Source organism: Heterodontus francisci, chromosome 32, assembly GCF_036365525.1.
Source record: "Heterodontus francisci isolate sHetFra1 chromosome 32, sHetFra1.hap1, whole genome shotgun sequence".
NCBI lineage: Eukaryota > Metazoa > Chordata > Chondrichthyes > Heterodontiformes > Heterodontidae > Heterodontus > Heterodontus francisci.
The window spans coordinates 48,098,460-48,123,847 of record NC_090402.1 but is presented as its reverse complement, the minus strand read 5'-3'; the positions used below and the strand labels follow the sequence as shown (position 1 = coordinate 48,123,847).

Below are 25,388 nucleotides of genomic sequence, written 5' to 3'. Positions count from 1 at the left end.
CCCTATACCTTGCCACCTCTCCTTTAAGATTTTTCCTAAAACCCATCTCTGACCAAACTTGATGACCTCTCCCAATCTCTGACTTGGCATTCATTTTCCCTACTCCTCAGTGAAGCAACTTGGGATGTTTTCTCCCAATGCAAATTGTTCCCATTCTGAAACTTCACAAATGTGGCACTACTTGCATATAATGTTTTACTTTGATTTAACATGTAATTGGAAGCTATACTATAGTTAGGGATACCATGGGTCTGAGTGATTTTACAATACTCAGTGAAGTACAGGACTATGGACTACCAGTTGCTGGCTCACCCACCAACTTTAACCCAATAACCATATGGTCTCAATCAATACATTAACCTTACTGGCCAATTCCAGGTGTCTTAATAATACAATAAAAAAAATTGTCCTTTTGAATGTATTATTCACAAATTCAATTTTACAAAAAGATGACTCAAATGATTAACAAAATAGAAAAAGGTTTCAATTTTACCCAACTATACAAAAACAAAGAAGGAACACATTGGAGCTTTACCACTGCCTCCTTAGTGTTCCCAACACGATGATACAAAGCCCTTAAACAGAGCTGCGAAAGTGTACTGGGATAATACTTGTAATCGCAGCCAATCTCCAAACACTGCATTGTTCTTGCTCCCTTTAGTCACATGTATAGCATTCATAGGTGTCTCAGTTTTCTACATCCTCTTCCTCATTTTTTATCTCCTTTTGATCATCATCTTCCACCATTTTCACCTCTTCTGTATCTTCCTCATTCTCATCTTCCTTGCTCTTGTCATGTTCCTCACTCTCAGGCTTCTTATCCTTCTTCTTCTGTTCTGAAGCTTCTTTCTTTCCTTTCTGTTCTCGCTTGTAAGCTGTGGGGCAATAGGCAGGATCATAAGAGGTTTTAAATATCATAAACCTTGGGCATAGGATCAGCAATTCCCAGGATTTAGGTCACAGAATCCTTAGTAAGGGGGAAAAGTGATCAATTTAGCAGAGCCCAGATAAGAAAATAATACGGCAGAAGGCCTATTAATGTGTGGAAAAAATAGAAATAAAAGCACTAAGAATCAGTGAGTATTCAAAACAAAGTCTGGAGTAATTGGAAAAGTCAAAAGCAGGTCGAAAGAGAATATTATGGAAGACAAGAGAAATGCCACACCTGAAATTGTTGACAAAGTTCCATGCAACCAAAAATGCACCAGGTTCCAACTCCCAGATACTTAACCATTTCCTCTTTGCAGTGGATTATGGGGAAATAAACTTACTTCCTCATTGTCCATTTTTCCCACACTAACAAACGTTGGTTTGGTTCTGGAAGACCACATGAGGCATGTGAAAATCGCAACAGCGTAAGCTGCATTTGGGAATGTGCTTAGTCTTAGGCTCCTACCTACAAGGCTGAGTGAGTCTCATATTTCTCAGTTTCAACACTTTGTTTCAAGGCTTCTTCAGTTTAAATGTACAAAGTGACTCCTGACAACGCATCCAGTGCCCCAACGTCATCAGAGCTCTCCCAGCAGTGCACATGTGCAGAATGGTCTCTTGCTATCAGTGAGGTGCTGTACACGCGCAGCCTACGTTCTTGCCAGGACTAATTTGCGTATGCACGTGAAAACATCATCACGTACTGGAATGTCATCCCGCTTCTCTTTCCCCGGTGCTGCCTCCCGCGCAAACTGCTCGCCACTCGCTCCCGGCGTTGCCGCTGCCTTCCTTCAGCCACACACTCCCCACTTCAATCCACCCATCCACATCGTCCAGTCGCTCCCTCGCCCCGCTTCATCCCCATTAGCCACTCACTCCGCATACCGCTTCAAACCATCCCCTGCCCCCAGCCACTCACTCCAGGTCTTGCTGCTTCACTTCATCAACCCCCACCCCCAGCTCCCTCCCACTTCCCCTCGGTCTCTCGCTCGCAGTCTCCTTCCCCTCCCCTGCCTAGCCCTATCTTGCCATTCTCTCTCTTTCCCCCCTCCCCCCTGCTTCCCCTGTGGGGGTGGGGTGGGGGATGTGGCGATGAAGTGGCGAGATCTAGAATGAGTGGCCGAAGAGGGTGGGGGAGGGGGGGGTTTGAAGCGGTGAGTGGGAGCAAGTGGATGTTGGGGTTTGAAGCAATGAGTGGAGCGAGCTGCTGATGGGGATCAAACGGCGAGGGGAAGCAAGTGGCGACAGGTGGGTGGGGGTTTGAAGCGGAGAGCGTGTGGCTGAGGGAAGGCAGCAGTGATGCCGGGTGTGAGCAGACGGACATGGGAGGCGGTGCTGGGGAAGAGAACTGGGATATTGTTGGGGGTACAGTGGGATCGCAGCGATTGAATTTAATTTTGTGATAAATTGAGCAGTGCCATCTTTAATCCTGGCAGCTGCCTAAAATGTCAGTCAGTGACATTTCAGTGCATGAGGCTGCATTTGTGCATGTGCAAGTACTGTGACACCTAGTGGTTGCATTGTCAGCAAACTCAGCCTTAAATATATTTCTATGCTCCACATGAGTGGAGTCCTCTCATAGCTAGCATCGTAGCTAAAACTATAACCAGACATTTCGTTTTGAAAGCTTGATTATTTCAGCTTTCTATGACCCCCATGTAGTTGATTCAATAGCAGATTACCCATTACCATCTGGTATTAGTCTGGTTATTTGGAAACGGGCCTAGCTAGGCCTCAAAAACTTGTTAATATGCCAATGGATCCATTATTCAACCTATGAACAGGTTTGAGTTTCATGGAAAACTGCTCTGTTAATCAGATTTGTTTGCGTCCTGAGTTAGTGAATTGGAAACTCTTGCTATAGACCAACTATTTTTTTTTTTGCCATATTTACTGGGTTAGAATTAGAATTAGAACATTACAGCGCAGTACAGGCCCTTCGGCCCTCGATGTTGCGCCTTTGAGACTTATCTGGAGTTCCTTCCTAAGGCTGTGGCTCTTTTGGAACAAGAGATTATTGTTTCACTGATTTATTCACTTGTGGCGAGTCCAAAATTAGGGGCCATAAACATAAGATAATCATTAATAAGTCCAGTAGGGAATCCAGAGAGTGGTTAGAATGTGGAACACATCAATCACCATTTCCTGAATAGAGTTCCAAACTTCTACCACCCTTTGCGTGAATAAGTGTTCCTCATTTCACTCCTGAAAGGTCTGGCTCTGATTTTTTTGACTGCACCCCCTTGTCCCAGACTCCCCAACCAGCGAAAAGCGGGTAAATAGTGAGAAACTGTCCATTCCCCTTAATATCTTGAAAACGTTTAATCGATCACCCCTTAAATCTTCTAAACTCCAGAGAATATAATCCTAATTTGTGCAATCTCTCTTTGTAATTTAACCCTTGGAATCCAGATATCATTCCGGTAAACCTATACTGCACCCCCTCCAAGGTCAACAGATCCTAAGGTATGGTGCCCAGAACTGCTCACAGTATTCCAGGTGTGTTCTGACCAGAGCTTTGTATAGTTGTACCATAACTTCTACCCTATTGTAGTCCAGTCCTCTAAATGTAAAGGCCAGCTTTCCATTAGCCCTTTTGATTATTTTCTGTACCTATTCTTGACATTTTATGATCTTTGTATATGAGCCCCCCCGGTCTCTTTGGACATCTACTGTTTCTGGCTTTTTAATGTTTAGAAAGCACTGTTCTACCCCTTTTTAGGTCCAAAGTGGATGACCTCATATTTGCCTACATTGAAATCCATTTGTCACATTTTTTGCCCACTTAATCTATTAATATATCTTCATAATGTTATACTTTCATCTACACTGCTTACAATGCCACATATCTTTATGTCATCGGCAAAGTTGGTCTAAGTCATTAATAATATGGCAAATCGTTGAGATCCCAACACAAATCCCTGCGGGATACCTCTCCCTTCTGTCTCTTGCCATGCAGCAATTTCCTAACCAGGTCAATAATTTGTCTTCACTTTAGCTAACAGTCTTTAAGGAGGAATTTATCAAATGCCTTCTGGAAGTCCATACAAATAACATCCATAGACATTCCCCTGTCCACTACTTTAGTCACCATTCAAAAATTAAATCAGTTTCATCAGGCATGACCCTACCCTTTACAAATCCATGCCGACTCTCTCTGAACAGCTGAAAATGTTCAAGGTGTTCAGTTGCTCTATCCTTAATCATAGACTCTAGCAATTTCCCAACATCAGTTGTTAGACTAACTGGTCTATAATTCCTCAATTCCCCTCCCTCACTTTTCTTAAATAGCAGAATGACATGTGCAGTTTTCCAATCCAAAGGAACAGTTCCCGAATCAAGAGAACTTTGGAAGCTATTAGTTAGGGCATCTGCAACGTTCTCACCTACTTCCTTTAAAATCCTGGGATGAAGACCATTCTGGAGATCGTGCCATTATTTTCTTCATTACTGTTATTTTGCTTCTGTTAATTTTGGTGACACCCTGCCCCTGATTGAATATTAGTTTCCTTAGGATGTCCAGCCTTCTATCCGCTTCCTCTACTGTAAATACTAACGCAAAATAAGTATTCAACATGTTCACCATTTCCTTATTTTCAATGATCTCATCACCGTTAATCAGTTTTCAACGAGTCCACACTGTTCGTGATCAATCTTTTTTTCTTAAAAATAATTGTAAAAATTGTGTGTTGATTTTGATATCCCTTGTGCAAGTTTCTTATCACACCCGCCTGGCCTGTTTCTGTGCCATGAAATCAGCTGCTGACAGAGCTGCCTATATTACTCTTGGGAGTGTTCAATTCTGAATATGGGTATGTGTTCCACTCTACCATCCTTCAACTTGAACACAAAAGTTTGGTGAAAAAGTAAGCGAACTAGAGGAGTATTCCATTCATCCAGTCCTCAGAGGGGCACATATACAAATTTTGGTTTCAAATGCTGAATCCAGTTTCCATTCTATGATGCAATTGTATAGACCATAGACATCAGTATTTCAGTTCATTTCAAAATTATTGCCCCATACCTGTAAAAAGTCACTTTCTGTATTAGAAAACTAAACCAGAGACATTTGAAATGCAGCCAGAATTTGTAGCTAGGATCCTTATTTAAATGTGTAGAATGGTCATGTCCCTGGCCTTTTTATTAATTGAATGCAATTTGTTCAATAGTCTAAACAGTACATCACAGGTTCCTCACCTTCCAATGCATCTTTCAGTGGGGTTATGAAGCGATCAAACTCCATCTCTTCCATTGCCGCAAGTACATCAGAAGCACTCAACGTTTTCCTTTTGCTCTTCATTGCAAAGTTATTTGCGCTGGAAAGATGCATAGACTTTAATGCCCCTCTTTACAACCTTTGTGGATGATACAGTCCTTAATACACCATACACTGGCTTAGATCAACAACTGCAAAATCAAGCTACATCTTTCAGCGTACCATTGAGACAGTCCTCAGCACTAACATAAGGCTCTCTGTACCATTAAGCACTGAAGAAATTGAAGCCATTTTATTCAGCTTCCACCAAAAAATTCTTGTACCCTTGCCTGAGTGCATCCATGGTTTTATTTTTGCAACCAGTGCATTTGCAGCAAAAGCTTCACTTACCTCCCCTACAGCACCTCCAGAATAAATTTCTGTTATTCACAGGATGTGAGCATCACTAATAAGGCCAGCATTTATTGCCTCTCCCTAATTGCCCTTGAAAAGGTGGTGGTGAGCTGCCTTCTTGAATACAACTGAGTGGCTTGCTAGGCCATTTCAGAGAGCAATTAAGAGTCAGCCACATTACTGTGAGTCTGCAGTCGCATAAAGGATAGATCAGGTAAGGACGGCGGATTTCCTTCCCTAAAGGACATTAGTGAACCACTTGGGTTTTACGACAATCCGGTAGTTTCATGATCAATGTTAATGGCACTAGCTTTTTATTCCAAATTTATTTAGTTGAATTTAAATTCTCCAGCTGCCATGAGATTTGAACCCATGTTTCTGGATCATTAGTCCAGGCATCTAGATTACTAGTCCAATGACATAAACACTATGCTTCCGCACCAAGAATCCATTCTTGGCATTTTCTTCTTATATACATTCTGTTCCTTGATGACATCATTCACATGCACAGCTTTCATATATATGCTGATCCTATTTCTCCACCACCTCCCACTGCTGGTATGTTGTCTGGCTGCTTGACCAACATCAAGTTAAGGATGAGTCAAACTTCCTCCAATTCAACATCGGTATATAAAAAGCCATCATCTTTGGTCCTTACCACAAAATTCCTGTGCTGCTGACTCCACCCCCTCTACCATTCTCAGGCCAAATCAGACCATTCGCAATGATAACAGAAAGTGCCGGAAATACTCAGCAGGTCTGGCAACATCTGTGGAGAGAAAAGCAAAGTTAATGTTTCAGGTCTGTGATCTTTCATCTCTGTTTCTCTCTCCACAGACCTGCTAAGTATTTCTGGCACTTTCTGTTCTCATTTCAGAGTTACAGGCATCCTCAGTATTTTGCTCTTATTTCAGACCATTTGCAACCTTGGCCTCCTATTCAAGCTGAACTGAGCTTTAAACACTACATTCTATTCATTATCAAGATAGCTTATTTTCACCTTCACCACAACTCAGTTCCTCCACCAACTGACATATATTTGTCACATCCTGACCCAATTACCTTGCTAGCCTCTCACATTCCATTAATCCAACTTGTCTATAACTTTGTTGCAGGTACTCTGTCCCACAATGAGTCTTGCTCCTCTATCACCTGTCCTTATTCACCTATATTAGCTGCTGATCCCATACAAAATTTAAAATCCTTGTCCTCATCTTGAAATCCGCCACCATCAAACCCCCAATCCCAAAACTTCCCAGCACTCTATCTCTGCAGTCTCTTCCAGCCCTATATCCCTTCCTACGAACATACAAATTAGAAGTGGGAGTAGGCCACTCGACCCCGCTCCGCCATTCAATAAGGTCATGGCTGAACTGATTACTCCACATTTCCACCTACCCCCAATAACCTTCCATCCCCTTGCTGATCAAGAATCTATCTACCTCTGCCTTAAAAATATTCAAAGACTCTGCTTCCACTGCCCTTTGAGGAAGAGAATTCCAAAGACTCACAACCCTCAGAGAAAAAAATTCTCCTCGTCTCTGTCTTAAATGGGCGACCCCTTATTTTTAAATAGTGACCCCTAGTTTGAGATTCTCCCACAAGGGGATACATCCTTTCCACATCCACCCTGTCAAGACCCCTCAGGATCTTATATGTTTCAATCAGGTCGCCTCCTACTCTAAATTCCAGCGGATACGAGCCTAGCCTGTACAATCTTTCCTCATAAGACAGCCCACCCATTCCAGGCATTAGTCTAGTAAACCTTCTCTGTACTGCCTTCAACGCATTTACATCCTTCCTTAAATAAGGAGACCAATATTGTACACAGTACTCCAGATGTGGTCTCACCAATGCCCTGTATAGCTGAAGCATAACCTCCCTACTTTTGTATTCAATTCCCCTCGCGATAAACGATAACATTCTATTAGCTTTCCTAATTACGTGCTGTACCTGCATACTAACTTGCAAGTCATGCACCAGGACACTGCATTCCTTTTACTCTGACATTTAGTGCAACCCCTCCATGAGTAGCAGAACTTTAGCTGTCTGTCTACTTTGGAACTCGCTCACTAAACCTTTCTGCTTCTCAAACTCTTTCTTCCCTTTTATAAATTTCCTCAGAATCTTTGGGTCACTAATTTCACCCTTCCTGGCCTGGTGATTGTTTCCTTATGACTGTTTGTGAAACACCTTGATACATTTCTTTACATTAAAGATACTTATTAAATGCAAGTTGTTGATGTTGGGAGGCACAGGTAGAAGTGGTGGGGGAAAAGAGCTTTAAAGAGGCTATCTATGGGGGAAAAGAGCCTTGGGCTATCCTTGAACTGATCCTGGAGTAATAGGTAGTTTTGATTGAGGACAGCAAGACATGGTCATACTTAACATGGCCAAGTCAAATTTGTTGATGGATGCCTCAACCTGATGTGTGCCAGATACCCTTAAGTTAATGGACCTCTAATGAGGAACAGGAGTCAAGAACTGTACAAGGAATAACATGGGTGTGAGACATTGAATGATTTGGAAGGAACATCCGCCCCCTCACTCCTCTCCACCATTGGTGACAAAGCCTTCAACTGCCTTGGCCATACTCTCTCGGCTCCCTCCCCCAGTCCCTTCTCCTTGGTACTTCTTTCCACACATTTTAAATGCTTTCTATCTTTCTGATGAATGAAAAGCAAAATAATGCACATGCGGGAAATCCGTAACAAAGACAAAACACTTAAGACACTCTGCAGGTCAAGCAGTACCTGTTCGAAAGACACATCGGTCAATGTTTCCGGTGTTGAACCATTCCTTGAAACTAAAGATATTACCAATGAACCACATTTAAGGAACAGAACAAGAGGAAGAGGGAATAAAGAAAAACATGCACCACCAGAATGACGACGCACATAGGAAACAAAATAGAATGTTTTGTAAAGTGCTTAAAAGCAGAACAGGAGATGGTGAAATGGCAGAAGCGATATGTGCAGGAGACAAAATGATGTAAATGTATTTTATTTCATTGATTTCTAAGATGGAGAATGTGAGAATAGCTCAAGGGGGTTGGGTAAGTAGATTGCAAAGCTAGCTTTTCATGATCTTCCAGAATTAAAATCTGGGTTTAAATCCAGCCTAGTGAGGTGTTAATTGTAGGGTCCTACATAAAATCAGTTCAAATGTCTCATAGATCTCAAGAACAAAGCTGCTCATTAAGCAGCACTAAATTGGGATACTCACTCACATGCCAACTTTTGACAGGACAGAATAGAGGGGAGCTTAAATGTGTCTGTAACCATACAATTCCTCAGCTGGGGGGGTGGGGGGGGGGGGGGGGTGCTTGATGCTGATAGCACTTTGGGATTTGCTGAGGTCATGAAAGGTGCTATATCAATGCAAGTTCTTTCTTCCTTTACATCTTTCACTTGGATGAGCACTAAATTCACAAAAAGTCACAAAAACAAAGCTTTGCCATTGTGCTAAACAAAAGGAAGTTAGTACAGAATCAACAACCAGCTGTATGGTTATTGAGCTTTATGCTCATATGGAGTTTCTTACCAGGAGGTTGCATAAAGAACAAAGACACTCGCTGCTCGAGATATTGCACTGCGGGCTTCCTTTGAGACGTTCACTCCATCTGGAAGCTAAAAGAAGAAATAAATCAATCCAACTGCAGATACACAGAACAGAAACTAGCTTTTGCGCATGACTATTTAGAAAACAGAAAGTAATTTATTAGTCATATAGCCAACATACAACAATTTTCTTGATCATGTGCTGATATTTGACTTCCGAGAACATACTACTTTTTAACCTGGGGCTTTTGGAACTCTACATTCCCTCACCCCATTAACCAATCTAAAGTCCTTAAGTGATGTCATATAGCAATGTAAAGTGCTTCCCTTGCATTGATTATCCAAGTATCCCCTTCAGGTAACAAAGGCTGCATTTGTTCTACTTGTTCTTACTGTAAACTGCAAATAAACATTGCTCCTCAACTCAATTTCCATGACTAATCCCTTCTCACTCAATTCCACTGTACAAAAGCTCAAGGAAACCAGCATTTCCTATTACTCCGACTACACAGAAATCCAAGGGACCAAACCAACTGTATCGAAAGCCAATGGATTTAACCCCCGTCCTGCTCACTCCAATTGTATAAAAACCCAGTAGGCCAAACCATTTTACAGCGTGAGAAGCAAATAGATCTGCATACAAACCCAGCAGACATAACCCCTTGCCATTCACTCCGGATATGTGGAAAATGAGCAGTCTGCACCCCTTGCCATTCACTTCCATGTCATACAAACCCAGAAGGGCCAACTCTTCCTTTTCACTTTGCTATGCATAGAAACACAGAGATAAAAACTGAAAAGACATGAGTCCAGGACCAGAACTGCGAGTAGCCTTTAGGGGGACTTAGCTTGGGGGGAAAAGAGAAGGGGAAGCAAGTAGTATAAGCTACAAGAACGGAGAATCCCAAACTTAACGACAAAGAAATCTATGAGCTCCTCCCATTTGATGCTGGAGGTGAGGATGAAGGGGGCAGGGGAGAGGGGTTTAAGGAGGCAGATGGTAGAGGAGAAAAAAAAAGCTGTGGAAGGCAGTGGTTATCTGTTCTCCAAGATGATATTTGAGTAGTGAGCGATTTGGCAGAAGTGACTCAATGGGTCCAGCCAGATCTGGTGAAGGCCGGTTAAACTAGCCTTGTGCCATTGTTACGACCGAGGCGGGAGGAGTGCACTGTTAATTCGGTCCCACTTCTCTACAGGTCACAACATTTCAATAAATTTGCCTACTTACCAAAACAGTCAATTAGATACTTTATTTGTCCCCAGAATAAAGCACACCAACCTTTAAAGCACACCTTTAATATTATTATAATTTATTATAAACCAAGTCCTAACCAATAATGAAGTAAATATATAGGCAAATTAAAATATTTAAACCCCTTATTTTAAATCCTAGCCCTCACACTCACATACACAACCGGTTAACTGGGAAAAAATTTTTTTTCATTTACAGCTGTTACAAAGAAATAGAAGGGGGAAAAAAAATAACTTAGACTGCATAGAAGATATGAAAGGAAGGTCTTTGTTTTGGCAAGGTGTATCAAGTTGAATAGGTGGCTGCCACTAGGAATCTTTCCAGACGATGTTGATGAACAGTCTGTTTGGGTAGGCGTTCAAAGAAATTCAATTACAGAAGGCTTCACATAGGTCTTACATCAGGTGTGCAGCAACAAACATCTCCATTCTCACACATTCGACGCAAAGTTCTTTTAAAGATGCAAGGTTTCTGCAAACATTCACGATTTCTTCAAAGAGAGGTAACAGTTGTCTGGATTTTCTTCTGATCTCCTGGCATGTCAATAAGCAAATTCCAGCTGCCTCTTTTAACAGTTCAAAAGTAAACGAACATTTTGCAGGATAATCATAAATCCTGTCTTGTCATAACACTACCCCCTGCTATGTTTACTTGAAATCACTGGAAAAAAATGGTTTACTGCTCAACCTTTTGTTGATCTCCTTTTTACAAAAAACCCACAAAGTTCAACAATCTCCAGATAATTCAATGTCCATGAAATTCTTTCTAGTTTTTAAAATATAGGTTCATCAAGTTTTAACAAAAAATGGAAACCCACTTAAAACCATATACACTCAATCTGTGCCCTTGGACTGGAGGAGTATAAGTAGATGCTAGGGGTAATGACTGTGATGAGCAGTAAAGATTTTGCTGAGAATAAAAACACAAATAGGTGGAGACAAGTAGTAGTGAAGGAAATCAACAGCTGCATAATAGTGGTGAATGGAGGGCCAAAAGCTGGGCTATTGCGAGTTTGAATGTGCAACTGGAGGTGTTTGGGGGGGAGGGGGGGCAGGAAACAGGTTTTTTTTGCAGGTGTGGATGCAGAAAGAAGTACAATTGAGAATGGATAAAGGATGTGAGATACAAGGAAGTGATCAGAGATGGCCTTATCAGTGATCAACACCATGGGAATAGAGGTCAAGGTAGACAGCAAGGTCAAGAGGTTGGCAGTGAATATGATTATGACGGCTTATATGGAGACACAGGTTTACAGAGGGCAGGAGTGAACATTGTGAAATAACTCAGATTCCTCTGATCAGATTTTTGAGTAATGGATGTTTAAACAGTATTTCTCAACTACATTTTAGGTAATGGGACATTACAAAGTGGCATTTTCCCACAAAAATATTGCAGAATGCTGCAGTACAGAGGGAACTGGGTGTCCTTGTACATGAGTCACAAAATGTTATTATGCAGGTACAGCAAGTAATTAGGAAGGCAAATGGAATGTTGGCATTTATTGCAAGGGGGGGGATGGAGTATAAAAGTAGGGAAGTCTTGCTAAAACTGTACAGGGCATTGGTAAGCCTGTACCTAGAGTAAAGAGTACAGTTCTGGTCTTCTTACTTAAGGAGGGATATACTTGTATTGGAAGCAGTTCAGAGAAGATACAATAGATTGATTCCTGGGATGAAAGGTTGTCTTATGAGGAAAGGTTGAGCAGGTTGGATCTATACTCACTGGAGTTCAGAAGAATGGTAGGTGATCTTATTGAAACACAAGATTCCGAGGGGTCTTGACTGGGTAGATGCTGAGAGGGTGCTTCACCATGTGGGGGAATCTAGAACCAGGGGACACAGTTTCAAAATAAGGAATCTCCCTTTCAAGACTAAGATGAGGAAGAATTTCTTCTTTCAGAGGGTAGTTAATCTTTGAAATTCTCTTCCCCATACAGCAGTGGAGGCTGGGTCATTGAATATATTCAAGGCTGAATTAGACAGAGTTTTGGTCTACAAGGGTTATGGTGAGGACAGGCAGGAAAGTGGAGTTAAGGCCACAATGAGATCAGCCATGATTTTATTGAATGGCGGAGCAGGCTCGAAGAACTGGATGGCCTATCCTGCTTCTATTTCTTACATTATTATGTGGGTGTACCTACAAGTGATGGACTGCAGCGGTTCAAGGCGGCAGCTCACCATCACCTTCTCAAGGGCAATTAGGGATTGGCAACAAATGTTGGCCATGCCAGTGATGCTCACATGAAAGGATAAAAAAGTACATACTCTGCAGCTTGCAGAAACCATTAGTAATCAATTTTCACTGTGTGCCATGACCAGCAAGAGAATCCAAAAAAAAAAATCCTTATCACACACCATACAGAAATAAATCCATCCCTTTCCCATTCACCCCCAATGATCTATTCCCTCCTACTGTATTTGATCTTGCAAGATAGAACGCTGATGGATGTTCCAAAGTTTTCAGATTTTTTAATACTTTCTTCACAAACCGTTAACTCCACTGCCAAATTTCATTTACCCTATGAAGTGTTTTGAGAATTGCATTGTGCATAGTGTTCACTTGAAGCTACCATGCACACAAGCCAGCGAAGGGAGCTAAAAGTGAACGTAAAAACTGAATAAACAAGATGCCATTATGTTCAATAGCATGCTGCCTCTGTCACAGTCTTTGCCTCATACTTCTTATTAAACACGGCTAAACCTCACTCCAGTCCAGAGAACATCACAATGGCAGCGAGATAAATAGAAAAAGGATGGTGAAAAACCGGAAACATTGCTTTCGGGTATGAAATTATTGGAAGTCTTTTGTCTGTTTTTATGAAGACAGTATTTTAAGTTGGACACTGTATTAGAGTGACACACAGGAAGTTTTTACAGCATATACTCACACATTGGATAGTTATTTTGGAGAGATCAATCAAAAAAAAATCTCGGATCTTTGCAGAGAAGTTTCCTCTGAAAGGAATGCAATCCCGGATCCCTGATCATGCACGATCACTGCGTTGCTGATCAATATGGTGTTGTCCATGCCCAACCTACCACCTTTTGATGTACATTCAGAGCCATTATCCGTATCCCCATGTTGGCAAAAGTATCTGACGTTTTGAAGGCGCGATGGCAGGTTTCGCAATCACAGATGACACAAGGAAAAAGGCCTTGCTTCCACACTATGGAGGTGAAGAATTAGAAAATATCTTTGAGACACTTATGCCTGTGCAAAATGACTACAACTCAGTAAAAGATGCACTGATGACCTACTTCACACCCAAGAAAAATACCATATACGAAAACATTGTCTTCCAACGCACTAAGCAAGAAGCAAACAAGACAACTGACAAATATTGCACGCGACTGAGCCAACTTTTTTTTTTATTCATTCATGGGATGTGGGCGTCGCTGGCCTGGCCAGCATTTATTGTCCATCCCTAATTGCCCTCGAGAAGGTGGTGGTGAGCTGCCTTCTTGAACCGCTGCAGTCCATGTGGGGTAGGTACGCCCACAGTGCTGTTAGGAAGGGAGTTCCAGGATTTTGACCCAGCGACAGTGAAGGAATGGTGATATAGCTCCAAGTCAGGATGGTGTGTGACTTGGAGGGGAACCTGCAGGTGGTGGTGTTCCCATGCATCTGCTGCCCTTGTCCTTCTAGTTGGTAGAGGTCACGGGTTTGGAAGGTGCTGTCTAAGTAGCCTTGGTGCATTGCTGCAGTGCATCTTGTAGATGGTACACACTGCTGCCACTGTGCGTCGGTGGTGGAGGGAGTGAATGTTTGTAGATGGGGTGCCAATCAAGCGGGCTGCTTTGTCCTGGATGGTGTCGAGCTTCTTGCAACCAAATGTGACTTTGACGTTGAACATGTCGAATGAGAAATCAAAACACAAATCATCAAAGGCTGTCTTCTCTAGTCAACTATGCCAAAAAGTACTGAAGAAAGGCAGAAAGCTGTCAAAGCTGTTGGAGTTACAGGATCACTATCGCTCTCAAGAATCCAGAGCTACAGTAGTTGAGGCTGCTAACAGTAACGACCACACTCCAAGTTCAATTCCTATGAACACTATTCATCATTCATGTGCCAGGAAACTACCTGCAAAGCAACAACAGCCATCTCACAAACCGAGTGGCGACTTATCCAAAGAATGTTTCTACTGCGGTGGTACTTACCCATACCTGACAGTGTAAACACAGTGTAAAGCTTGTGGAAAATCGAACCTCGTGTTTGTCGCTCATCGGCAAAATCAACTACAAAGACCAATACCAACAGAAGGGTGCCACGTATGCATACCACAGCAAAAAGGTGACAGAATGTACCAATGTAGGAGCGGATGACATTGAATGTACTTTTGAGCTCTCTCTCAGACACAGCAACAGCGAAGTGTGACTGTAACCATTGGCTGCTTGGACAGTAGATGCTCTCATAGATTCAGAAGAGTCTTTCAATGTCATGGGGGTCAAAACATTCAACCAATTTCAGAGTTGCACCATTCTCCTGCAAACCAGAGAATACGAACATTTTCCCTTACAACAGTGACAAACCGCTGAAAATCTTTGGGACTTTTGAAACCCCAGTCTCATTCAAAGACACTAGAATAAATACTCTATTCTATGTCATATCTGGAGAATGTGACACGCTTATCAGTTTCCACACAGCAACAGATCTGCACGTGATTGCAGTCACATACGCGATTCCTACGCTTAACAAAAACACTCTCAAATTGTATACTGATCGCTTCAGTGGTATCGGCAAACAAAGGTGTTACATGCAAGCTGCATGTAGACCCTAATGTGCCCCCAGTTGTGCTGGGCGACCAATGTCAGGAAACAGACAGAGAAGGAATGTCAATGCCTTCTTGGCCTTGACATTATTGAGAAAGATGGGGATGAGCCTACCCCTTGGATCTCATTCATACAAGTCGTCAAGAAACCCAAAAGGGAGAACCAGATTAGAATCTACATTGATATGCGATCACTGTACAATGAACCATACACGAGAAAGACACTAGACACTGATAATCGATGATATCATAGAGAAAGTGAATAGTGCAAAATTTGACCTCAAATGCATCAAATCGAGCTTGCAGAAGAATCGAGATATCTTACTCTATTCTCTACTCACATCGGACTTTTTCGACACAAGAGTCATAGAGTTTTACAGCACATAAACTGGGGCGGCACAGTGGTTAGCACCGCAACCTCACAGCTCCAGCAACCCGGGTTCAATTCTGGGTACTGCCTGTGTGGAGTTTGCAAGTTCTCCCTGTGTCTGCGTGGGTTTCCTCCGGGTGCTCCGGTTTCCTCCCACATGCCAAAGACTTGCAGGTTGATAGGTTAATTGGCCATTATAAATTGATCCTAGTATAGGGAAATATAGGGACAGGTGGGGATGTGGTAGGAATATGGAATTAGTGTAGGATTAGTATAAATGGGTGGTTGATGGTCGGCACAGACTCAGTGGGCCGAAGGGCCTGTTTCAGTGCTGTATCACTAAACTAAACTAAAAATAAACAAGCCCTTCGGCCCAACGTGCCTGCGCTGACCATCAAGCACCTGTCCAAACTAATCCCATTTTCCCGCACTTTCAACTTTGGAGTCAATTCAGCACTTCAAGGACTTGAAGGAATGCTGAACATCAGTGATGATATTTCCATCTATGGCCGCACTGAAAGTGAACTCGAGACATCACTACATGCATGCCTACAACATCTTAGAGAATGTAACCTCGCCTTGAACAAAGACAAGTGCTTGTTTAATAAAAGCAGAATTGTATTCTTCAGTCATGTGTTCAGTGGTGAACAAGTATCCACAGAAAGTTGAAGCTATTGCAAATGCTGCAGACCCTACATACGTGCAAGTCTGCTAGGACTCATCATGTACTGTAGTCACATCATTCTTGAACTCGCTACATTATCTGGCCCCCTACACGATCTGACAAAAGAGACAATCAACTGGAAATGGACTAAATCACTAAAATAGGGGACACACCAGATCAAATTATGTTTGTCAGCAAGTTGCACCAATGCCTATTTTGACCCTGAGAAAACCACCCAGCTAGTCGTGGATGCAAGCTCAGTTAGCTTAGGTGCAGTTCTCGTGCAGAAAGGCAAGACTGGTAACCCATCAATCGTTGCAATGGCAAGCAGATCGCTAATGCCTGTACAGCAAAGTTATTTGCAAACAGAGAGAGATGCACTCTCAATCACATATCTCACACTTTCACCTCTACTTATATGGAAGCGAGTTTAAACAACCATAGACCACTAGCGAGCTTGTTCAACAATCCACATAGCAAACCACCCACACGAATAGATACTCAAACTACAAGAGTAAGAGTTCCATGTTGAGTATCAGCCAGGCAAGTTCAACCCAGTGGATTATCTTTCGCGACATCCGTTGCTGACAATTGGTCCTACTAGTCATGAGAAAAAGGTTGCCGAACAACATCTTAATAACACCTTAATTACGTAAGCCTAACTGTGGTGCCAATGTCGCTACAACTAGCTGACATCAAAGAAGCAATAAAACAAGATGAGGCTTTGCAACTACATATGAAGGCTATGGACTCACAAAACTGGAAAGACGTGATTGAGAGAGCGTCTACAAATGAAATCGCTCACACACTATAAGGTCTTCACGATTTTTGAAATGAGCTAACCGTTACAACCACATCTGATCTTCTATCATACAACAACTGTACCGTCATTCCACACTCAGTGACACTAGGAAATATCAAGACCAAACAACTCCTTAGGGAAAAGGTATGGTTCCCAGGAATTGACCGCATGGTACAGCACAAAATCAATCAGTGCTTGATATGTCAAGCCAACACAATGTCAAGTCTTCATGATCCTCTCAAGATGTCTGAACTATTTCCAGGACCATGAAGTTCACGTTGACTTCACAGATTTGCTCACAGGTGAACACCTGCTTGTTGTCACTGATGACTACAACAGATTCCCAATCGTGGAATTAGTTATTGGGGAGGCGGTGGCATAGTGGTATTGTCACTGGATTAGTAACCCAGAGACCCAGGATATTGTTCTGGGGACATGGGTTCTAATCCCACCATGGCAGATGGTGGAATTTGAATTCAATTAATAAATCTGGAATTAAAAGCTAGTCTAATGATGGCCATGAAACCATTGTCAATTGTTGTAAAATCCCATCTGGTTCACGAATGTCCTTTAGGGAAGGAAATCTGCTGTACGTACCTGGTCTGGCCTACATGTGACACAGCTATGTGGTTGATTCTTCAATGCCCTCTGAAATGGCCTAGCAAGCTACTCCATTGTATCTAACCGCTACAAAGTCAATAAAGGAATGAAACCAGACAGACCACCCGGCATCCACCTAGGCACCGGAAACAACAACAGCAAACCCAGCACTGTCAACCCTGCAAAGTTCTCCTTACTAGGGGCTTGTGCCAAAGCTGGGAGAGCTGTCCCACAGACTAGTCAAGCAACAGCCTGATTATAGTCATACTCATTGAATCATACCTGACAATGTCCCAGGCATTGCCATCACCATCCCTGGGTCTATCCTGTCCCACCAGCAGGACTGACCCAGCAGAGGTGGCAGCACAGTGATATACAGTCGGGAGGGAGTCGCCTTGAGAGTCCTCAACATCGACTCCGGACCCCATGAAGTCTCATGGCATCAGGTCAAACATGGGCAAGGAAATCTCCTGCTGATTACCAGCTACCGTCTCCCCTCAGCAGATGAATCAGCACTCCTCCATGTTGAGCAGCACTTGGAGGAAGCACTGGGGGTGGCAAGGGCGCAGAATGTACTCTGGGTGGGACACTTCAATGTCCATCACCAAGAGTGGCTCGGTAGCACCACTACTGACCGAGCTGGGCGAGTGTGCAAGGACACAGCTGCTAGACTGGTCTGCGGCAGGAGTGAGGGAACCAACAAGAGGGAAAAATATACTTGACCTCGACGCCTCTGTCCATGACAGTATTGGTAGGAGTGACCACCACACAGACCTTGTGGAGACAAAGTCCAGTCTTGACACTGAGGATGCCCTTCATCGTGTTGTATTGCACTATCACCGTGCTAAATGGGATAGATTTCGAACAGATCTAGCAATGGAAAACTGAGCATCCATGAGGCACTGTGGGCCATCAGCAGCAGCACAATTGCACTCAACCACAATCTGTAACCTCATGGCCGGAGACTTCATGGGGTCCCCAATTTACCATCACCATCAAGCCGGGGGAATCAGCCCTGGTTCAATGAAAAGTGCAGGAGAGCATGCCAGGAACAGCACTCGGCATATCTCAAAATGAGATGAGATGTCAACCTGGTGAAGCTACAATCCAGGACTACTTGCATGCCAAACAGCATAAGCAGCATGCCATAGCTAAGCAATACCATAACCAACGGATCAGAACTAAGCTCTGCTGTCCTGCCACATTGTGAATAGTGATGGACAATTAAACAACTAACTGGAGGAGGTGTCTCCACAAATATACCCATCCTCAATGATGAGGGAGCCCAGCACATCAGTGCAAAAGATAAGGCTAAAGCATTTGCAACAATCTTCAGCCAGACGTGTCAAGTGGATGATCTATCTTAACCTCCTCCTCAAGTCTCCAGCATCACAGATGCCAGTCCTCAGCCAATTTGATTCACTCTGCATGACATCAAGAAACGACTGAAGGCACTGGATACTGCAAAGGCCCTGACGATATTCTGGTAATAGTACTGAAGACCTGTGCTCCAGAACTTGCCTCGTCCCTAGCCAAGCTGTTCCAGTACAGCTACAACACTGGCACCTACCTGGCAAAGTGGAAAAATGCCCAGCTATGTCCTGTACACAAAAAGCAGGATAAATCCAACCCAGCCAATTACCGCCCATCAGTCTACTCTCAATCATCAGTAAAGTGATGAAGGTCTCGTCAACAGTGCTATCAAGCGGCACTTGCTTAGCAATGACTGGCTCAGTCACGCTCAGTTTGGGTTCCGCTAGAGCCACCCAGCTCCTGACCTCATTACAGCCTTGGTTCAAACATGGACAAAAGAGCTGAACTCAAGAGGTGAGGTGACAATGACTGCCCCTTGACATCAAGGTAGCATTTGACAGAGTATGGTATCAAGGAGCCCCAGCAAAACTGGAGTCAATGGGAATCAGGGGAAAAGCTCTCCGCTGGTTGGAGTCATACCTAGCGCAAACAAAGATGGTTGTGGTTGTTGGAGGCCAATCATCTGAGCTCCAGGTCATCACTGCAGGAGTTCCTCCGGGTAGTGTCCTTGGCCCAACCATCTTCAGCTGCTTCATCAATGACCTTCCTTCCATCATAAGTGGGGATGTTCACTGATGATTGCACAATGTTCAGTACCATTTGCAACTCCTCAGGTACTGAAGCAGTCTGTAGAAATGCAGCAAGACCTGGACAATATCCAGGCTTGGGCTGATAAGTGGCAAGTAACATTCACACCACACAAGTGCCAGGCAATGATCATCTCCGACAAGAGAGAAGCTCCCTTGACGTTCAATGGCAGTACAATTGCTGAATCCCCCACTATCAACATCCTAGGGGCTACCATTGACCAGAAACTGAACTGGAGCAGCCATATAAATACCGTGGCTACAAGAGCAGGTCAGAGGCTAGGAATCCTGAGGCGAGTAACTCACCTCCTGACTCCCCAAAGCCTGTCCACCATCTACTAGGCACAAGTCAGGAGTGTGATGGAATACTCTCCACTTGCCTGGATGGGTGCAGCTGCAACAACACTCAAGAAACTCAACACCATCCAGGACAAAGCAGCCAGTTTGATTGGCACCCCATCTACAAACATTCACTCCCTCCACCACCGATGCACAGTGACAGCAGTGTGTACCATCTACAAGATGCAGTGCAGCAACGCACCAAGGCTCCTTAGACAGCACCTTCCAAACCAGCGACCTTTATCACCTGGAAGGACAAGGGCAGCAGATGCATGGGACCACCATCTGCAAGTTCCCCTGCAAGCCACACACCATCCTGACTTGGAACCGTTCCTTCACTGTTGCTGGGTCAAAATCCTGGAACACCCTTCCTAACAGAACTGTTGGTGTACCTACCCTACATGTACTGCAGCGGTGTAAGAAGGCAGCTCACCATCACCTTCTCAAGAGCAATAAGGGATGGACAATAAATGCTGGCTTAGCCATCGAATCCCACAACCCAAGAATGAACATAAAAAAAACTTCAACGAAAGCTGTCATCCCAAAGCTTGACCAGATCTTCGCCTTATTTGGAATCCCTCAAATGGCAACAAGTGACAACAGACCCCCATTCAACAGCGATGAGTTCAGCAAATTTGCAAATTACCTAGGGTTCACTCATTGGAAAGCCACACCCCGTTGGCCAAAAGCTAATGGAGAAGTCTAAAGATTTACGCAAAGCTTGAAAAAGGGATACTGCTACAGCTGAGAACAAGTCCTGGAAGCAAGAGCTATATCACTTTTTTTCTTAATTACAAAGTGAGCATACAAGGCCAAGTGCTGGAAAATGGGATTCGAATAGATAGGCTTGATGGCCGGCGTGGACACGGTGGGCCGAAGGGCCTGTTTCTGTTCTGTATAACTCTATGACTCCTCACTTGAGTACTGGAAAACCTCCAGCTGCACTCATCTTTGCACATCCTATGTGCACACATCTTTCTGAGCTACCCTGTGGAGCTAATGATCAACATGTACGCGAACGTAATCAAGAACAGAAGGATTGAATGAAAGTAAATGCAGAGCGAAACATGAAACTTAGAGCTACACCGCTTAAGCCTGGAGGTAAGTACTTGTGAAACATGATGGCCATGTTGGAAAACAAACAACTCCTTACGACATCCAACCATTTGTTGTGACCAACACAAAAAGATCAATGATCACTTCTAAGCATGGTTCACAAATCACCACAAGAAATGCGTCATTCTTCAAGGCACTGAAAACATCACTTGCAAACATTGAATCTAATTCGACATTGATAGGTCAGATGAAGAACGAGTCAAATGAGACTACACTGATGTCAGATGATATCCTGCTCGTGAGAAAAAACGTCCTCCATAGTTAAGTGACTATGTTACAAAGTGAACTATTTCTGTTTAAAGTTAATTGTTTACATTTTGGAAGTAGTGTTTTGAGAATTGCATCGTACGCATCGTTCACTTGAGCCAGCAGAGATGAAAGAGAAAGTGAAAGTAAAAACACAATAAAGACTCTATTCTGTTCATAAGTCTTTACCTCATATTTCTTACTAAACTCGGCTAAACCTTACTGCAGTCCTGAGATCACACCCTGCTTCACAATTTAAAAGCAAATCATCTCATGAAAAGCATAATTCATTTTCTATCAACCAGTGATTTAAGCAGTTGTAAGAATTCCTGCTTTTATTCAGAAAATAAATTATGCATTTACCAGCTATTAGTTGCACATGAATAGCAGTCAGGTCTAGTAGGTATAAAAATACAATTCATCAATCTTAAGCAATTAAATGAGTAAAATCTGTGATTACGGATCCCTGTCTAAACCGTGAGAAATTCTATCAGTGCTCACCGCCTCTTTAATAATCCTGGTAATCACTGCATTTGGCAGATTCAAGTCCTCTGGTCTCTCAGCCATCTTTCTCACCTAAACCACAAATACAGAAACCAATTCACATTGTTAGAAATGTGACAATCCAGGGGCAGCTCAGGCATTTCCTCGCAACTCCAGAACTACCCAAACCCTCGTGTGTGAGACATCATTGGTCAAGACCAAATTTGGACCAAATTGGAGATAGCCACGTATTTTTGATTGAAAGGTACAATAAGCAATGTATTCCTTTCTGTTTGAGCACTGACTGGCCGGGAAGGCATTTTCATGGCTTCCCTCACATTACCAGATGATCTAAGGTATAAATGCAATACGTATCACTGGGATGCATTCAACGTGGGAGATTCTATACTGGGGTGGATCTTTCATGATCCCCGAACGTCCCAAAGTGCTTTACAGTCACTGCAATGGAAGAACTGTCAATGCTGTAATGTCGCAAACACGGAAGCCAATTTCTGTATAGCAAGCTCCCACAAACTCCAGTGGGATAAATGACCACTGATGCTGGCTGAGGGAAAAACACTGATCAGGACCTGTTCTTCCTAGGAACTGTGTCATTGGATCTTTGAGATCCATCTGAGATGGAAGATGGTTTCATGCGAAACACGGCGACTCCGACAGTGCGGCACTCCTCAGTACAGCCCACTCCCGCAATGTTGTAGCCCCATCACTACCATCCCCCCACCCCGACAATGCGGCACTGTACCTGAGGGAGGGAGGGAGGAGAAATGGGACTGGTTGCCAAGACAACCAGCGGATTTGGACCAGTTCCTCATAACCATGCTTCCCCGTTCCTTTAATAATAGGTTAACAAACTCGCCAAACGGTAAACAAAACGGTTGAATGAAAATAATTAATGCCAGCTTGAACCGCGCGCCCGTAAACTCACCCAGTTAGTCGTTCGAGCGCGTCAGCAAGCAAACCTTCTGCTTTCACCCCTGACCCCCAAGCAAACCTGCTGATTGGCTGCGGCTAGATCACGTGACCTCATCCCCACCCAGCTCGTCATATTCCTGCGCCTGGTTCACGGGCGGTAAGGTTTGGAAAATGACGCGGGAGGGAGATTTAAAAGAATTAAGAAGGAAACACGTGCTTAAAGTCTCTACCCCCAAAATCAACAGCTCCACATCCAGTGTATGAGAGTAAAATCCTCTAGCATCCCTTGACTCTTCTCCGCTATTGGGAATGAAGTATTTTTACAAAAGCAAAATACTGCGGATGCTGGAAATCTGAAATAAAAACAAGAAATGCTGGAACCACTCAGCAGGTCTGGCAGCATCTGTGGAAAGAGAAGCAGAGTTAACGTTTCGGGTCAGTGACCCTTCTTCGGAACTGACAAATATTAAAAATGTCACAGGTTATAAGCACGTGAGGTGGGGGTGGGGCAAGAGATAACAAAGGAGAAGGTGTAGATTGGACAAGGCCACATAGCTGACCAAAAGGTCATGGAGCAAAGGCAAACAATATGTTAATGGTGTGTTGAAAGACAAAGCATTAGTACAGAAAAGGTGTTAACGGACTGAATATTGAACAGCAGCAAGTGCAAACATGGAAAAAAAACGGTGGGTAAGCAAACTGAACAAACTAAGATGAAATGAAATAAATGCAAAAGAAAAGGTTGTAAAAAATGTAAAAAAGAAAAAACAACTAAAAATGAAAGTAAAATGGGGGGAAGTCATGCTCTGAAGTTATTGAACTCAATGTTCAGTCCGGCAGGCTGTAGTGTGCCTAATGGGTAGATGAGATGCTGTTCCTCGAGCTTGTGTTGATGTTCACTGGAACACTGCAGCAATCCCAGGACAGAGATGTGAGCAGTTGAAATGGCAAGCAACCGGAAGCTCAGGGTCCTGCTTGCGGACTGAGCGGAGGTATTCCGCAAAGCGGTCACCCAGTCTGCGCTTGGTCTCCCCAATGTAGAGGAGACCACATTGTGAGCAGCGAATACAGTATACTACATTGAAAGAAGTACAAGTAAATCGCTGCTTCACCTGAAAGGAGTGTTTGGGGCCTGGGATAGTGAGGAGAGAGGAGATAAGTGGGCAGGTATTACACCATACAAATACATGAAGTATTTGTATCTGCATTTACTTAATAGAATCAAGAAAGTATTTAGTTGCACAGGTTTGTTCTCTTTCCAACACTGGTGCTCAGAGAAGTGAACAGATTCATTATGTAATGTGATTTTATTGATTGAATGTTATTCCATTTTTACTGTGGAGATTTCACACTGCATCTACCCAGGAATGTGGAAAATAGCCCAGGTATGTTCTGTACACAAAAAGCAGGACAATTCCATCCCGGCCAATTACCACCCTATCAGTAACGTGATAGAAGGTGTCGTTGACAGTGCTATCAAGCAGCACTTGCTTAGCAATAACCTGCTAATTCACGCTCAGTTTGGGTTCCGCCAGGGCCACTCAGCTCCTGACCTCATTACAGCCTTGGTTCAAACATGGATAAAAGAGCTGAACTCAAGAGGTGAGGTGAGAGTGACTGCCCTTGACATCAAGGCAACATTTGACTGAGTATGGCATCAAGGAGCCCTAGCAAAACTGAAGTCAATGGGAATCGGGGAAAACTCTCCGCTGGTTGGAGTCATACTTAGCGCAAAGTAAGATGGTTCTGGTTGTTGGAGGTCAATCATCTGAGCTCCAGGTCATCACTGCAGGAGTTCCTCAGGGTGGTGTCCTAGGTCCAACCATCTTTAGCTGCTTCATCAATGACCTTCCTTCAATCATAAGGTCAGAAGTGGGGATGTTTGCTGATGATTGCACAATGTTCAATACCGTTTGCGACCCCTCAGATACTGAAGCAGTCCGTGTAGAAATGCAGCAAGACCTGGACAATATCCAGGCTTGGGCTGATAAGTAGCAAGTAACATTCGCGCCACACAAGTGCCAGGGAATGACCATCTCCAACAAGAGAGAATCTAACCATCTCCCCTTGACATTCAGCAGCATTACCATTGCTGAATCCACCACTATCAACATCATAGCGGCTACCATTGACCAGAAACTGAACCGGACTAGACATATAAATACTGTGGCTACAAGAGCAGGTCAGAGGCAAGGAATCCTGCAGCGAGTAACTCACCTCTTGACTCCCCAAAGCCTGTCTGCCATCTACAAGGCACAAGTCAGGAGTGTGATGGAATACCCTCCACTTGCCTGGATGGGTGCAGCTCCAACAACACTCAAGAAGCTCGACACCACCCAGGACAAGCAGCCCGCTTGATTGGCACCCCATCCACAACCTTAAACGTGCACTCCCTCCACCAGCGACGCAGAGTGGCAGCAGTGTGTACCATCTACAAGATGCACTGCAGCAACGCACCAAGGCTCCTTAGATAGCACCTTCCAAATTCACAACCTCTACCAACTAGAAGGACAAGGGCAGTAAATGTATGGGAACACCACCACCTGGAAGTTCCACTCCAAGTCACACACCATCCTGACTTCACTGTCGCTGGGTC

The 25,388-nt window shown here is 43.6% G+C and overlaps 1 protein-coding gene across 1 annotated transcript; it reads right to left on the bottom strand.

Moving 5' to 3' along the window:
- Positions 1–402: 402 nt before the first annotated feature.
- pole3 (polymerase (DNA directed), epsilon 3 (p17 subunit)) lies at positions 403–22,882 on the bottom strand. The gene is made up of 5 exons (XM_068011895.1): positions 22,806–22,882; positions 21,878–21,952; positions 9,083–9,168; positions 5,128–5,246; positions 403–875 (listed from the first exon to the last, which is right to left on the bottom strand). The coding sequence occupies exons 2-5, from the start codon at positions 21,941–21,943 to the stop codon at positions 688–690; spliced, it is 459 nt and encodes a 152-aa protein (XP_067867996.1). The 5' UTR covers positions 21,944–21,952; positions 22,806–22,882; the 3' UTR covers positions 403–687.
- Positions 22,883–25,388: the final 2,506 nt, after the last annotated feature.